Source organism: Protopterus annectens, chromosome 4.part1 (assembly GCF_019279795.1).
Source record: "Protopterus annectens isolate FY-2018-M chromosome 4.part1, PAN1.0, whole genome shotgun sequence".
NCBI lineage: Eukaryota > Metazoa > Chordata > Ceratodontiformes > Protopteridae > Protopterus > Protopterus annectens.
Genome location: NC_056734.1, coordinates 822922359 through 822938716, shown reverse-complemented (window position 1 = coordinate 822938716; position 16358 = coordinate 822922359). Strand labels below are relative to the sequence as shown.

The 16358-nt window shown below is 43.4% G+C and overlaps 1 protein-coding gene across 9 annotated transcripts in view; it reads left to right on the top strand.

Annotated features, from left to right (window-relative positions):
* GIGYF2 (GRB10 interacting GYF protein 2) overlaps window positions 1-16358 on the top strand; it is a 2932407-nt gene that overhangs the window by 1402144 nt on the left and 1513905 nt on the right. For all 9 annotated transcript variants that reach the window (XM_044070588.1, XM_044070589.1, XM_044070593.1 and 6 more), the window contains exon 13: window positions 2818-2989. In XM_044070588.1, the coding sequence (XP_043926523.1) occupies window positions 2818-2989 (172 nt within the window). The remainder of the gene's footprint in view (window positions 1-2817; window positions 2990-16358) is intronic.

Below are 16358 nucleotides of genomic sequence, written 5' to 3'. Positions count from 1 at the left end.
TGGAAAAACTTGACAGCATATGCATTTCCACCTCTTCCCTTGATGTACAAAGTTCTACTGAAGATCAAGGAGGATCAACCAAGGGTAATCCTGATAGCTCCAGACTGGCCGAGACAACATTGGTACCCGCTACTGAGAAGCATGTCTCGGACACACGCATGGCATCTACCTCTATGTCCCTTACTACTAACACAGGACAACTACAAGATCCTACATCCAAACTTGAAAACACTGCAGCTAGCTGCTTGGAATATTGCATAACACAAAATAACCCAGATTTATCTCAGAGGGTTAAGGACATTATCCTGGAGGCACGCAAACCCTCCACAAGGAAGACTTATTCAGCCAAGTGGAAAAGATACCTCATTTGGAGTGCAGCAAAGGGAGAAAATGTCTCATTGGCAAACATAGCACACATCCTGGAATATTTAGCAGAGCTGTTCCATAGTGGCCTGTCTTACTCCTCCATTAAGATTCACGCATCAGCAATTTCAGCAGAATACAGCTTGGATCCTCATGTCTTCTCTCATCCTCTACTCAGGCAGTTCTTGAGAGGAATCAAAAATGTAAAGCCTCCAAGGAAACTGCCTTTACCTACATGGGACCTCAACTTTCTGCTGGAAAAGTTAACTCTTCCCCCTTTTGAACCAGCAGCAACAGCAGAATTACAATTCTTGTCTTGGAAAACTGCTTTCCTACTAGCAATCACTTCAGCAAGAAGGGTATCTGAGTTACAGGCATTAATGGCAGTACAACCCTTCCTTATCTTCCATCAGGACAGAGTCTCTCTGAGAACCAACCCTACCTTTATGCCAAAAGTGGTCTCCAGAGTATCATTGAACCAAGCGATTCATTTACCTACATTCTTCCCCAACCCACAGAACAGGTGGGAAAGACTGCTACATACCTTGGATGTGCACAGGCAATTACGCTACTATCTGGACAAAACTAAGACCAGCAGAAAAACTGACCAGCTTTTGGTAGCATATGCAACAGGAATGCAAGGAAAAGCAATTTCAAAACAGACAATCTCAAAATGGATAGGAAATTGCATTCGTTTTTGTTACTCTTTTCATGGAAAGACAACTCCTGATAATATCAGACCTCATTCCACAAGAGCTACAGCCACCACTACAGCTTTCCTACGAGGAGTGGCTACCAAAGACATTTTAGAAGCTGCTACCTGGAGCTCCGTGCATACATTTGCCAAGCATTACAATCTTCCTTTATACTCTAGATCCCGAGCAGGCTTTGCAACTGCTGTTTTACAAGGGATCTTAACTACACCATCTTTATCTTAGTGCCTCCTCCCCCAGTTTGGCTATGGTATTCTACCCATATGTTAGGACTGCAGATGCATCCTTGAAGGACATAGTACAGTTTTGTACCTTCCATAAATGTAGATGTCCGAGAGGTATGCATCTGCAGTCAGGATTACCCACCCTCCTCCCCCTCTGTGGTACTCCTAGGGTATTTACCCATCTTTCAGCTAGCTGGGGGAATCTGTTATGGTGTATTTGTTGTATATATGTATATATATATTTTTTATATTGTTTGCTCTCTACTGTTTGGAATTATTTGCATTTATCCAAATTTAGCCTTACTAGAGGGCACCTGGCATCTGGGGCAAGAAACACTGAGGAAAATGGCGTCGGCTGATGCCTTTATACCCAATAAACAGTAGCTATGACGTCGGGTGAAGTGCGACATCAGCCGAGGCCAGACCCAGACTTTGGAATCCGGCCGACCGAAGGGCTGCCTGAGGCAGGACAACCCATATGTTAGGACTGCAGATGCATACCTCTCGGACATCTACATTTATGGTAGGTGCAAAACTGTACTTTCCCTTTGTTAGGCATGAATGTACTTAAATATCATTTGTTTAATAATAATAATAATAATAATAATAATAATAATAATAATAATAATATCAAGTCTTCGTTCTTATTTTGATTTTCAGGAGGGTACCCACCTTACAGCAAGTTGTACAAAACAGTAGTGTAGCCAGTACTTCTGTATGGTAGAGAAAGATAGAGGTGATGGAGATGATGTTGATTCGGGTAGTAGGATGCACACTGTGGGACAGATGTATTTACATTAGAGCAGAAGCCCAAAGCAGCTCCAGTTGTAGGGATGGTCAAAGAGAGCAGATTACAGTGATTTCAGCACGTGTGCAGGAAAGCAAAAAACAATTTGATGAAGATGATTTGGGAGAGACGGGAAGAAGTCAAGAGAAAACAAGTACATCAAGCAAAGAAGTGGATGGATTGCATGTGAGAAGACTTGTGGCAAGCATAACTGTCGTAGAGGGAAGGAGAGTGGCACTGAACTGAGAGATCCGGCAAAGATATGCTACATCGCTTTCCCTTTGACTTGACACTAACTCCCTTTAGAGAAAATGGATGAGATGATGACACTAAACAGTAGCATTTACAAACGTGCATGTGTGTCTTTGCATGAGTAAGTGCGGTCGGTGTGCCAGTGTTTTTAAATATGGGATTTTTACAGAGGGTAGTTACGATTGACCTGTAATACCTAGCCAAGGACCTGTTGTGAAGAGTTAGCTCACCTGATATGCAAATAAGCATTTCTGTTATATATAGAGAGGACCCCATCTGTTTTATTGTATTTGCTCAGAAAAGCCTTGGTGATTTGTCAGAGCTTGGTTTGCTGTCTTGGTGAAACTGGTTAGTAACTTTTTTTTTTTTTTTTTATATGTAGTATCATTTTTTTGTCAGATTGTATCAATGTCCAAGACTGCTTAAAAGCTTTTTGCACTGTGATTAAATTAAAGTTTTGCTGATTTTTTTTTTTAAGGAAATGAACCAAGAAGCTGAAAAAATGGTGGCATATTTGCAAGACAATGCACTTGATGATGAATTGCTCATGAGAAAAATTCAAGAGCATAACGTAAAAGAATTGTTAGTGCTGCAAAATCAAGATTCTCTGCAGAAGTGGTTTTATAAAGACCCTCAAGGAGAGATCCAAGGTAGGCAGTTTCTTAATGTGTTACTCATCTTCGCCTGGATAGGCAGTGAGTGTGATTGATGTAATGTGGTTTATTTTGTTTCCCATCTTTGCCTAATAAGCATTGTAAAACTTGAGTGGTATGGTTAAAGGTAACTCATCTTTTGTTGCACATTTTCCATTATGCCAGAGGGCATTGTGGTAATGAGTGTGTTTAGCTGGAGGCATGTTTTATAATTTCTTAGTATATATTTCCCTCCTTCGTTTGTTTGCATATGGAGCAGTGAACCATTGTGTTACAATGTCCTGGTTATCAAAAACGTTCTGTTTCTACGCAACAAGATGTCACTGTTTAGCATATTTTTAGAAGGCAAAAACTAATTGCATTTATACTTTTCTTTTTGTCTTTGATATTTGCTGTGATCCAAAAATCAGTTTTCACAGATTACTGTAGATAAATTGCTACCAAAAGGGGTTGGACCACACAGACAATTTCTTTTTGGATGAGTGGGGTTTGTTGACTTCCTAGCATGTCAGCCGTATGTACTCATGGTGGCTTTGATGGTTTCTGTAGTTGTGTCTCAGTAATTCTCTTGTTTAATTAACCCTCTATGTTACAATTTACATTTTCACATCCTTTCTCAATTTTTTTTGTGGTCTTTATAGTCTGTAGTTGTTTGGTTTGCTATATTCTCCCTGTTCTTGTATATGATTTCTTCACTTCACTTGTATACACGGTTAATTGCTGTCATGGTTTTCCTTGCCTTTGTACTGCACCTTTGGTAACTTTTAGTTAATCTTTTGCATCTGCATATTTTACATTTTCATGGTTTGCATTTTTACTGTTGCTTACATGGTGTTACTACCAAATTTTCAGTAAATTACTATTTTTGTAGGATAATCACTAGCTACTGAGATTTTGTAGTCTTATTTTGCTGATAGAGCAGATTGAAGTTGAGAAGGCATTAGCTTTGTTTAGCAAAGCCTCCTTGGTTCTCTTGTCATTGTTTCTATAAATGTTGCTTTTGAAGACAGTGTAATTTTATTCTGGAAATTTGTAGTAGTTTTGCAAAATGTTAAAATGCACTGAGAAGGAATCACTATGCATATGTAAGCATGGCAGATTATATAGAAGGCATGTGTGATATAAAAAAGTAAAGGACAGATTTTTTTCTCCTGTGTAGTTACAAAAAACAAAAGTCCATGTCCAGTATAAAAGTAATTCCTGTATTACCACCTAGATGTAATTTAGTGCTCAGACATGATTTGATGCTATGTCATTATTTTTCACAGGTGGGTCTAGGATTCGACCTCGGATCTGAGCCAGCCACTTTTCAGACAGAACTAGAGCTCAAGTTCCTCCCCTATCCATAATCCCTTGCTACCTTCTAACCTTCAGATTCGTTTGCCTCTGAATCGTTCCAGACTTGGTCCAGGCTCGAGTGCTAGGGAATATAGCTAAGTGGTATTTTATTGTTTTTTTTTTTCTCCTTCCTCTTTTTTAGGTTACTACTGCTGTCTCTTCAGTTTAATTGTATTCCTCCCCTCCCTGTCAGGACCTAGTTGTTGGTTTAGGTAGGTTCTCCCCTCCCTCCCTTGTAGTGCTTGCTGCTTCGCACCTTTTCTTAGAGTAGTTTTTTTGTATTTAAAAAAAAATCTTTGCTGTTCTGACTGTGTGTTGTAGTTTTTCAGTATGGCTGAAAAGCATGTAGGGTTTAAGGGATGCACTTCGTATGGTTGGAAGTTGCCATGCTCAAACTCTCACAAGGAGCGTCTCTGCTGTCTAGGGTCTGTGTACCTCGAGGTTGAATGTGACCTTTGTACGACATTCAACCCCAGGGCCCTTGTAGTGCACTGCAACAAGCTACTCCTCAAGGAGCTTTGGCGCAGGGTGGTCCTCTGTCCCTCAGACTCCCCATCCAAGTCTTCGCAGGAGCCGAAGAAGAGACCTCCTCCTACCCCTGAGTGTCATCTTCCTTGCTCCCTAAAAAGCCAAGGCTCTCGGATTGCAGATCCCTGGATCTGAGTCCATCCTCTTCAGCTTCAGATCCAAGGTCTGTCGTTACCAGAACTTTGGATCATGCTCTCTGGTCCAAGACTTCATCAGATCAGACACCTTTGGATCCGAGTAAAATCAGGCCGTCTCCAAATCCGACCAGTTTGTCGGATCCGCCTGGTATGACTGCCAAGTTTGGACCCTGTAAGATTGTCAGATCTGACACTAGCATTGGATCCTGTTGTTATAGAGGTTACCCTTCTGGATCCTCCAGGAGATTAAATCCGAGACATCTGAGCCAGTGATCTTCTTGAAGCCACAGAACTTCGGTATCCAAGGCAGGATATACAGCTATTTCTGGCCATTCTTCAGCTTCATCCAGATCATCCAGAAGTCTTCTTCCCACAGACATGGATAGGATGATGAGTAATTTCCTCAAAGCCCACCCAGCCCATGCATCTCTGCATCCACAGGTCTCCAGTCTCTTCTTCCAACCCAATAGGTATTGGAATGTCAGTACCCAGAGTTTTGTAGTAAGAGGCCAACGGTGTTGGGTATTCCCCCACCCCTTCTTGACACTGTCAGGGTCCATGACCAGCACTGTTCAGCAGCCTTTGGAACAGAGTGGGTCTCGCCTCTATGGGGTCGATACTGGTTCCCTGGGGGTGGGTTCAAGTCAGGATTTTTTGGACCTCTCCCTTCCCTGGGGGCTTTGATGTTGGACATTTGGGGGCTGATATTGTCTGAGGGCATGGGCAATGCCTCAGGGTCCCTTCTACCTTCCCAGGTGGCCCCTGGCTGCTGAGGATGGGGGAGGGGCTTCATCCTGTCCATCAGCCTTCCGGATGATAGAGATGCCTTCTCCAATTTGATAGTTACCTCTCCTCCTTCTCAAGGTCTGCCCCATCCTTTCTTGGGATTGGATGCTGAAGCCTCAACATTCATCCAGGGTCAGCCCTTTTGCGAGCGCCTTCAGACAGGCACTGCCTCACTTTGGAGTGCCCATCTCTTCCAAGTCTTCCTTTGAGCCCACCGCGGAGGAACCCCCTCAGAAGAGATCATGTAAGAGGAGGCACTTTGACTCCCCCAGGGAGTCCTTCATTAAAGATATGGATTTTGAGAAGGGGGATATAGGTCCCCCAGACTTCTGTCTGAGGAGGGTTCCTTCGGAGACATCCTGGAAGTCCTCAAACAGAGATGGTCTTCCCAACCCCCATCTTTGGAGGAGTCTGTGCTCCTGAAGGTGTTCAGAATGGGCCCATCTACTACATGGGTTTCTCCCTCTGCTCATGAGCTTTTGTGGACCTCATCTCCAGCAGGGCTTGGAAGGAGCCAGACAGGGTGGAAACCATGCCCAAGAAAGTGGATATGTTCCTCAGTCCTCCTCAGAACTCTTTAAGCATCCTTTACTAATGCCCCCTTTCATTGCATGGACCATCTGTTAGAGATCTTAACCCACAGTTAACAGGAAGGCAAGATTGTTTCCATAGTATGCATCAGTTTTCTACTCCCCAGAGGTCCTTTTCTAAGACCCAGAGAGGAAGTAAGAAGCTTTGGTTCCGGAGAACTTAGGTGTTCCTTTCAGCATCCTCCCCAGGAGTCCTCTTTCACAGATATTCAATGGTAGACACTGCCCTAGGGGCAGGGGGGGGTCTGCAAAATCAGGGCTCCCGAAAGCCCTTTTCAGAGAAGCTCTTTCAGCACTCCTGATGCACTGCCCGACTGTCCTGCCCTGGAGACAGTCTGAGTCATCTCTCCATTCACCCACTAGCCTGGGCAGGTCTCACCTCAGAACCGTGGGTGCTAAAAATCATTTCCTGGGTTACTCTATTCCCTTTTCCCAGCCCCCTCCAACTCAAACTTTCTCACAGACGTACCACTCTGCCAAAGGGAGTTGGCCTATCTCGAGGTGCAAGACCTCCTTCAAAAAAGAAACATTCAAGACAACGAGGGTCCAGAACTTACTCTCACTTCTTTTTGGTACCAGAAATGACCAGGGACCTGCATCCAATTCTGGACCTCAGCGAGCTAAACCTATCTGTCAAGAACTCCAAGTTCCAGATGGTCACTGTACAGTCCATTCTGCCTCTCTTGCACAAGGATGATTGGATGTGCTCAGTGGATCTCAAGGATGCATACTGTCATATAAAGATCGACAGATGCTCCAGTGGACATTTATGCTTTCAGCTAGGGGCCAATCATCATCACTTCAGAGCCCTGCCCTTTGGACTTACCACAGCCCCACAGGTATTTACCAAATGTGTGGCAGTGGTGGCAGCTCATCTCCGGCTGCAAGGTTTCCAGGTTTTTCTGTACCTGGAAGATTGGATTCTCATGGCTTCCAAAAGGCTTTGACTAACACTGGCGACCAGGTATTTCCTCAGGCTTTTCCAGCATATATGTATCACAGTAAATCTGCCCAAGTCAAATGTAGTTCCAAGTCAGAACCTGAAATTCATTGGAGTCTTGCTGGACACTGTATCAGACAGCAGCACTGCCTACCTGCAAGGGCCAGCTGATGTGGGATCAAGTTTCTTTTGTTGAATCTAACACGTTTGCCTGTTAATCTGATTCTCAAAATGCTAGGCTGTATGGCAGCTGCCATTCAGTTAGTGCCACTCGCCAGGTATCATATGCGAGTTCTCCAGTGGACCTTGACAGTCCAGTGGTCAGTTCTGTCTCAGCCCATGTCTATGACAAAATTGAGACAGTTATGCAGGGATTATCTTATTTGGTGGCTTCAGTCTCAGGGTCTTTTTCTAGGCAGCCCATTTTGTCTTCCCCTGCCCAAGGTCACAGTGACCATGGATGCCTCTTTGTTGGGGTGGGGGTGGCATTTTCAATGCAGGACAGTTCAAGGCACATGGTCCCCTATAAAGACCAAATTGTACATAAACATCCTGGAGTTGACAGCAGTTTGTGTAACATTGAAAGCCATAGCTATTCAGATGGACAACATGGCTGTAGTCTGGTACATCAGTAAGCAAGGAGGAACATGATCTTATCCTTGGTGCAGAGAGGCCATGAGAGTGTGGGAATAGGCAATGTGTTCCAGGCGCTTTCGCCTTGCAATTCACATACCCAGGAGTTACAATGTGCTGGCTGACAAACTCAGCAGGTCCATGTTGAGTCCTCAGGAGTGGTCCCTGAATCAGTCAGTGGCGAGGCAGATCTTCAACCTTTGGGGTCATCTGTGCTGCAACCTTTTTGCTTCCCCAGTCATTCACAAATGCAGTAATTACTTTGCCTTGATTCCCGCTTCAGGGGGAGTCACCAAGGGATGCTCTTGTTCACAGTTGGCCTCTGGGTCTCCTCTATTTTTACCCTGCTATTCCCCTAATACCCAAAGTCTTACAGAATGCTCATCGCCTGAAGAGCTGTCTCATTCTCATGGCCCCTTTCTAGTCTCATCAGACGTAGTTCTCCTTCCTAAGATCTCATCTGAAATGTCCACCTTGGATTCTCAATTCCATTCCGTATCTCATCTCTGGGGGCTTCCACTTCCCAATCTCCAGACCCTTTATCTAACTGCATGGTTTCTCCAGTTCCAATAATTTTTCCACAGTCCAAGCTTTCTTCCTTGGTGAGGAACATTATTTTGGCTTCTCAAAAACTGTCTACAAAGAAGGTGTATTCCAGTAAGTGGAAAAGGTTTTCCATTTGGGCCAGACAGCGGAATCTAGATCCTTTTCAGTCCCTATTACTGATATCTTGCTGCTCTTATCTTTCCTTTTTCAGGATGGGGCGAGTTTTTCTTCCAGTAAGATCCAGTTGGCTGCCATCTCTAATTTCCATGTCAGCAATAAGCCTATCTTTTCTTCCATGTTGTGCAAAGCTTTTATAAAAAGAGTTTTCCTTCTTAGGCCTCCTATAAAGGATTCATCACTTTCATGAGATTTGACTTTGGTGTCGCAGTTTCTGACACAAAAACCTTTTGAACCTGCTAGTTTATGTAAAATTAAATTCCTGTCCTGGAAGATGGCCTTTTTAGTCGCTATTACTTCTGCCAAGAGTGTCTCGGAAATACAGACTCATTAAGCCCCCATTTATAATTTTTCACAAGGACAAGGGTGTCTTTTAGAACAAATCATTCCTTTCTTCCCAAATTGGCTTCTGAAGCAAATCTCAATCAGTCAATTAAACTACCAGTCTTCTTTCCTAATTAGTCTAATAAAGGAGAATATATCTTGCATTGTTTAGATGTCCACAGACAATTGTGTTTTTATTTGAAAAGGACTGAGGAGTTTAGAAAGTCGAACCAACTCTTTGTGGCTTTCTCCCAAAACAGAAGGGGTCAGGCAATTTCCAAAGTGACTATCTCCAGGTGGAGTGCAGGTTGTATTTCCTTCATTTATGCTAGTCTAAATTTAGACCTATCTAGGCTAGTTAAGGCCCACTCCACTAGGTCTGTTGCTATGTCATTGGCCTTCTTGGCTAGACTTTCCCTTGAGATTTGTGCTACTGTGACTTAGTCTAATCCTCATACCTTCATTTCGCACTACAAATTGGATTTGGTATCTTGGAACAGGGCTTCCTTTTTTTTTCCTCCGTGCTCCGGCATATCCTTCCTTGAGGTCACCCAGCATACATAGTAGCTGGGGACTCTGACCCACCTTTGAGGAATGACGACACAGATAGCATCAGGTAAATAGTTATATACTTACCATAACTTGGCATCTGTGCTATCCAGTGTCGTCATTCCTCACATTCTCGCCCTCCTTCCCTCTTCCTCCTTGTAGGTCTTGTGAGGCTGAAGTGGGTTTTATCTGACAAGAAGTTTTTTGACTTCTGTTGCAGAAGTTTTGTTTCTGCGTTTCAGCTAATTTAGCAAACTCGATCTGAGGGTTAGAAGATAGCAAGGAATTATGGAGTGGGGAGGAGCTTGAGCTCTGGATCTGTCTGAAAAGTGGCCGGCTCGAATCTGAGGTCGGATCCTAGATCCACCTGAGGAATAATGACACTGGATAGCACACATGCCAAGTTATGGTAAGTACATAACTGTTTTCCGCACTACCTTCATCTTTTCCTCTCTTCCCTGATGCAGATTAGGAAGCTCTCATTGTTTTTTCCCCTGAAGCCTTCTGTTTTTTTCCCATACCCTAGACAACATGTTTTCTTTGTTTTTTCACTTTTAATCACAGTCCTTGACTTTTCATCCTGCAGTTATCCTGTTTGGGTCATTGAGTGTTGTTTAGCAAGGCTAAAGTGAAGTTGCTTCCAAAAAATTAGTTGTCAGAGAAGTCTTTATATGAAGAGCAGGGATGAGTTTTATTGTGACATTACGTGATCTAGGTCAGAAGCATTCTCATTTTTGGCTAATGCAGTATTGCGTTTTATCCTTCTATCTAGAAAACTAAGGACAGTGTAAAGTAGGAGTAGCTTCCACATCACCAGCATAATCGGCAACTTTTCGTCCCTAAGAATCGTAACAGAAGTCATGAAAGACCATAGCAGAGGTTCTTTAATCATAGCATTTAAATGTTGCCTCTGCAAAAGCTTGCTCCCCTTTTCATTGCTGGTGGGCACTTACTTATTCGTCCAACTCCACATTAATTCTGAACCCAGAATTTGAACTGATGCATTAATAATAATGTTAGCTTCTGAACTATGGAGTAAGTGCAGAAAGAGTTTATTATGCGGTACTTGAATATCTGTAAGGTTCCAATATCAAATGCTGAGCGTAGTCCAAACAGTGCAGAAGTACAGTAAATGTGGCAGAGTGTCAGTTTGTTACTGTTACAAAGAAATTACTTGTATGTATGCAGCTGTGCCGTACAAAGACCAACCTTGATGGACCAGTAAATAATAAGCGCAGTGGAGGAGGCAAGATAGCTGACAGATTGTAAGCAACATCTTCAGTGCAGCTCCTACCAGTTAGATGTGGATCCTACAGCATCCAGACGATAATTTAAATATTTAGTCTGAGCACCTGGAAAGAAACACTAATAAAAACAAGCATCACTCATTCACTACACAGGCAACTATACTATTATAAGCTCAGTGTATACCATTTCCAAACTACAACAAATAACTCAACTGGCCTTTACCTTTGCCTGAGACCTGAATGTATAATAATCACTTAACCATTAACCCAAGCTCATGCTATCCACTCCTAGGAAGACGACCCCATTTAAACAAAGCCCAATTCACTATTCTTAAAGTAATACTACAGTTGAGGTTGTTACCCACTCAAAAATTTTAGGAGTAATAATAGACAAACACCTGAAATTTAACCTGCCCATACACAATAGCATCAGCAAAACTCGCCAAAAGCTAGGGATCCTGTATAGGCATAAACACTTCCTCAGCACTTCCACAAAACAATTCCAAGCTTCCGCTTACCTATTGCCCTTTCTGTTATGTGGTGCTCCACTACTTACTAATCTTCAGTCCTCCCTAAAAGCTAGACTTGAGACTTGCTATATCAAAATTGCCAAATTCGCTACTAAAGCTAAACACTATACCCATCACTATTCTGCTCTTCACTCTCTGAACTGGCTTAGACTTCCTCACTACCTGTCCTACCTGTAAGTACCAACTGCACACAAAATTTGCCTGCTTTGCTCTTAGCCCAATTTTCAATTTCTGTCATCTAAGTTGACAACTCCGATCCGAGAATTGGCACGTTTTGACAGTACAAAAACCTAATCTGCCAACTTGCCAGCTTCTGTACTCCTGCTCAGTAGCTAAAACATGGAATACCCTACCACTGACTATCAGGACTACTCAAAATCCTGCCACTTTCAAAACATTTCTAAGACACTACTTATCTTCTGTCTGGAATTGCACCTGAACTTTGTCGTCTCCTCCCATATCCTAACATCCACTACTGATTACTAACATTGTTTAACATTTAATGTCCTATTCCTATGTTGCAGTATTCATAACATGAGGAAGATTCCACCTAGGTGACCCAAATGTCTGACCGATATACCAAAGACGTAAGCTACTGCAAGGTACGTGCGACTTTGTACATAGTACAGCTGAGTGTCGGCCATGAAAGTAACATCTGCACATACCATCCTCAGAACTCCTCTGTTGCCAGACCAAATGACAGCTTCCAGCCGTCCATCTGATCACCGAAAGTAATTATTTTCAAGTAAGTGGCCCATTGGGGAAAGTCTTTTACATTTCTGCTACTGCTTGCTTATTGGAGGTTAATGTCATCCAAGAAGGGCAAGTGCCATTGTGGAAGACAGATTCCACACAAAGACAACTCTAACCAGTGTCGATCTTGTTTGGGGTCTGAGCACGACTACAAGGCCTGTGCCATTTGTTAGGCATTCATCCCTAAAATTATCTGCAGTCGTCTGTGTGCCCTTAACATTTACTTAAAAAACTGAAAACTTGAGAGGTTAGCATTAGGTAAGGAAGTTACTGCTGGACTGCCGGGTGGGCCTATGAAGAAAAAGGTTAAAAAGGTAAGGCATGAATGTTCGACTACATCTCTGGTACTGGACATCCCGCTCGAGGCTGGTGAAGGTCTGGAGGTTCGTACGGTTTTGGGTCCTCTTTCTTCTGCGGGTACTGCTCTAGAAGCCACTAGGGAGGGTTCACACGGCATGTCTGCAGAGGTCTTGCAAATGTCCAGTTTGGACAGTATGGGGGAATCATGGCTCACTCCTTCCAACGTTCCGTGCAGTACCTCTCCTGCCCCTTCCATCGAGATTGAGCTTACGATCCAGAGCCCAGGCCTATGTCAGCCCTTCCTTCCCAGTCTAGGGTAGGACTTTGGAGGAAACATGTTTTTGTTTTCTCTTAAAACAGTCAGGAGCCTTCCCCTGATCACAAGCCTTCCCTCAAGGAATTTTGAATGCCTTTCTGGCACTTAGGCCTCCTTCCTTGCCTCTCGGTATCTGAGGAAGATGAATCTTCAGATGAATCCCTGGTGTATTCCAGTCACTGTTCCTTGGGATATGCTTCCCCTGATGTGGATTCCGGTGGTGGGGATTCTGCAACAAAGGATACTTCTTTTGGAGAAACGGTCTGCAAAATGAGAGACTTTTTTTAAATGGCGAAGCTCTCAAGTCTCAGAGGTACAGACGAGGTGATATGACCTCTTGCAGATTGACTCTCCTGCTCCTTCAGCCATCCCGCTTGCCTTTCCAGGCTTTCAAGATGCTTTCCATGCTGCATTTAAACACCATGATTCTCAGCCTCGTGCACCCAAGAGGCCTGTCCGGTTCTGTAAGGTTCGTGAGGACAGCTACTTGTATGAATGTCCTCTTGCAGACCCAGCTGTTGTCTACTTGTCTGCTGATAAAACTTCAACATTACTGCCCTCCATCAGTCTAATACCCTATGATAAAGACAGCAAGATGATGGAGAGAATTGAGAAAGTGGTATACACCTCTCCCACTCTGGCCTTTAGGGCCGTTAACTGTTAGACACACATGTCCAAATGTGTTCTGGCTGTTCTTTAGCAAGCATCCAAATTACTGACAGATCTCCCAGACTCTGCAGCAAAAACCCAACTCTCTTCCCTCTTGGGGATTTCATCCCAGGTTATGAGACCTTCTGTTAAATGCAGCTGGGATGTAGCAGAGGTGTCTCCAAGCTCAGCTGTGTCTGGCTTTGTCCTCGAGGTTTTTCTGGCTGAGATTACAGCCTTTGCCTGAGGACTTCAAAGATTATGAATGCACTTTTGGACAATGCTGCCTTGTTTGGTTCTAATGCCTTTTCAGAACCCTTCAAGAGAAAGGGAAAGAACTTCAGGAGCTTAAACATATCTTTGTTCTGTTCCTAAATTTCGTAGGAACTATCCCTCTGGATCAGATTTTGCAAGAAGAAAAACTTGTACTCCTGCCAACAACACAAGAAAAGTCTATGCAGGCAGACGCCTCCTAGGTCCCAATCTTCCTCAGCTCAGAAGACCCCCTTTCCAGACAAGCCAGGTAGTGTGTGACTACCTGGCAATTCTGTAAGAAATTCCCCTTTCCTGGCGCCTTTCTCGTTTCCTCTCAAATTGGACAATCATTTCTACAGACAAATGGGTCCTCTGTTGTTCAAAAGGGTTATTACTTGACTTGAATAACCATTCCACCTTTCTGGGAATTTCACAACCACCAAAGGAACAGATCCACCTTTTCTCTCAAGTCATTTAAGACTTGAAAACACAAGGAACCATTCAGGCGGTTCCCACTTCAAAAAGAGGAAAAGGATTCTGTTCCAGAATGTTTGTAGTTCCCAGGAAAGATGGCCCATGGAGACCAATTTTAGACTTGTCCCAGCTCAGTCTATTCCTCCTTGTACCCTCCTTCAGGATGCTCACCCTGCAAACACTGTTCCCACTATTGTTACCTCAAGCTTACCTGGTCATCTTGGACATAAAGGATGCTTACCTCCACATTCCCATCCACTCTCTTCTCAGGAAATTATTGCATTTTTCTGTTGCTTCCTCTCGTTTTCACTCCTCTGCTTTGCCCTCTTGACTCTCTACGGCTCCAATGGTGTTCACAAAGTACTTAGCTCCTGTCATTGCCTTTTGCAGACTCCATGGTATTCTTATGATCTGAGCTTTCAGAACTTCTATTCTCCCAGGTCCTTTGGAGCTGTTCACAGATAACATCACCATTCTGTGATATGTGAAGAAGCAGGGCGGAACAAAATCTGATCTTTTTTGCAGGCTAGCAATCAAGGCCTGGGAGATTTATTTGCAAGTAAAGTTAACTCTGACAGCTGTTTACATTCCATCAACTCAAAATGTTCAGGCAGACACACTAAGCAGATTCATGGCATGGACCCACTAATGGATGATCCACAGGGATGTGGTTCTGGGCATTCTCCACCAGTGGGATACACCTCAGATCTCTCTGCTTTCCCTGTGAACAGACAACTTCTAAAGTTCTGTGCCAGAGTCCCTCACCCTCTTGTCTGGAAGGTGGATGCCCTATCATTCTCATGGAAAGGGATGTTTCTTTACGCACCCCCCCCCTTGTTCAGAAGGACCTCTTGAAGATTCAGAATGACAAACCAAATGTCTTGTTGGTGACCCCCTCTTGACCGAAACAGCATTGGTTCCCTCCTCTTCTTCTGCAGTTAGCCAAGGGCAATCATCAAAAGTTATTTCACAGGGTGGATCTACTCACACAAGAGAGGGGTTCTCTCATTGATCCACTGTTATCAACACTGAATCTGACCTTGTCGGTGAGAGGCTTCTGATCCCTTTCAGACACCCGTTTTCTGAGGACTTGCTTCTTGTCCTGCAGGAGGCCAGGAAACCTAGTTATCATTGTGGAAGATGATCTTCATCTGGTGTCTTAATAAGAGGCTGGATCCATTTTCCTTGGGTATTCCTCTAGTCCTATCTTTCTTCTGTGAATTACTCAAGGATATATTGGCTTATTCCTCAGTTAAAGCCCATCTGTCAGCCATTTCTGCTTGTCTGCCTTTGTCTCCTCCCTTAGCTTCTAGACTAGAGGGCAAACTTTTCATAAAAGGCGTCCTTCACCTTAGGCCTCCAAGGAAACATGTTCCTCCTCCTTGGGATCTAATTTTTGTTTTGGAAAAACTGACCCAAGTACCCTTTGAACCTGTCACTTCTTCCCTAAAATTGTGTACTTGGAAGACCATTTTATTGGTAACCATTACTTCTGTTAGGCGAGTTTCAGAACTCCACGTTTTAATAGCCTTTCAACCCTTTCTGATTTTAACAAGGATATGGTATCCGTTCGTACCAATGATTCATTCATGCCTAAAGTAGTTAATGACTTGTCCCTTAATCAATCTGTTCATTTACCCACCTTGTTTCCATCACCTCAAAACTCCAGTGAGTGTGCGCTGCACAACCTAGATGTACCCAGACAACTCAGATTTTACCTGGACAAAATAAAATCCATTAGAAATTCTGAGCAATTGTTCATTTCTTTTCACCCAAGGGCACTGGGAAAACCTGTTTCTAACCAGATTATTTCTACTTGCATCTCTAAGATTATTGCCTTTTGTTATCTCTCTCTGGGGGAAAAGTCTGCCTTCCTCTGTTAAAGCACATTCAAACAGAGCTGTGGCTTCATCTGGAGCTTTCTTTCGAGGACTGGATGCTGCTTCCATTCTAGAGGCAGCTACTTGGTCCTCAGTCCATACCTTTACAAAAGACTACAAACTAGATTCCATTTCCAGGATTTGCTAGAGCAATTCTGCATGGCTTTGTGGAGACTTCTTGTCCTTCCAACTCTCCTTCTCACTCATGAGCTTTGATATTCTCTTTCATGTTATAAATACTGCAAATGGGAATAGAAGGACATGGAGTAGTTGTATAAAATCTTACCATAACAATAGATGTCCTTCTCTTCCATGTTGCAGTATTCTATCCCTCCCTCCTTCCCCACTGGTTCATGCTCTTCCTTGGATTTTACCTTGGAATTTTCTTTGCCTCTTATTTTATGGCTTATATTCT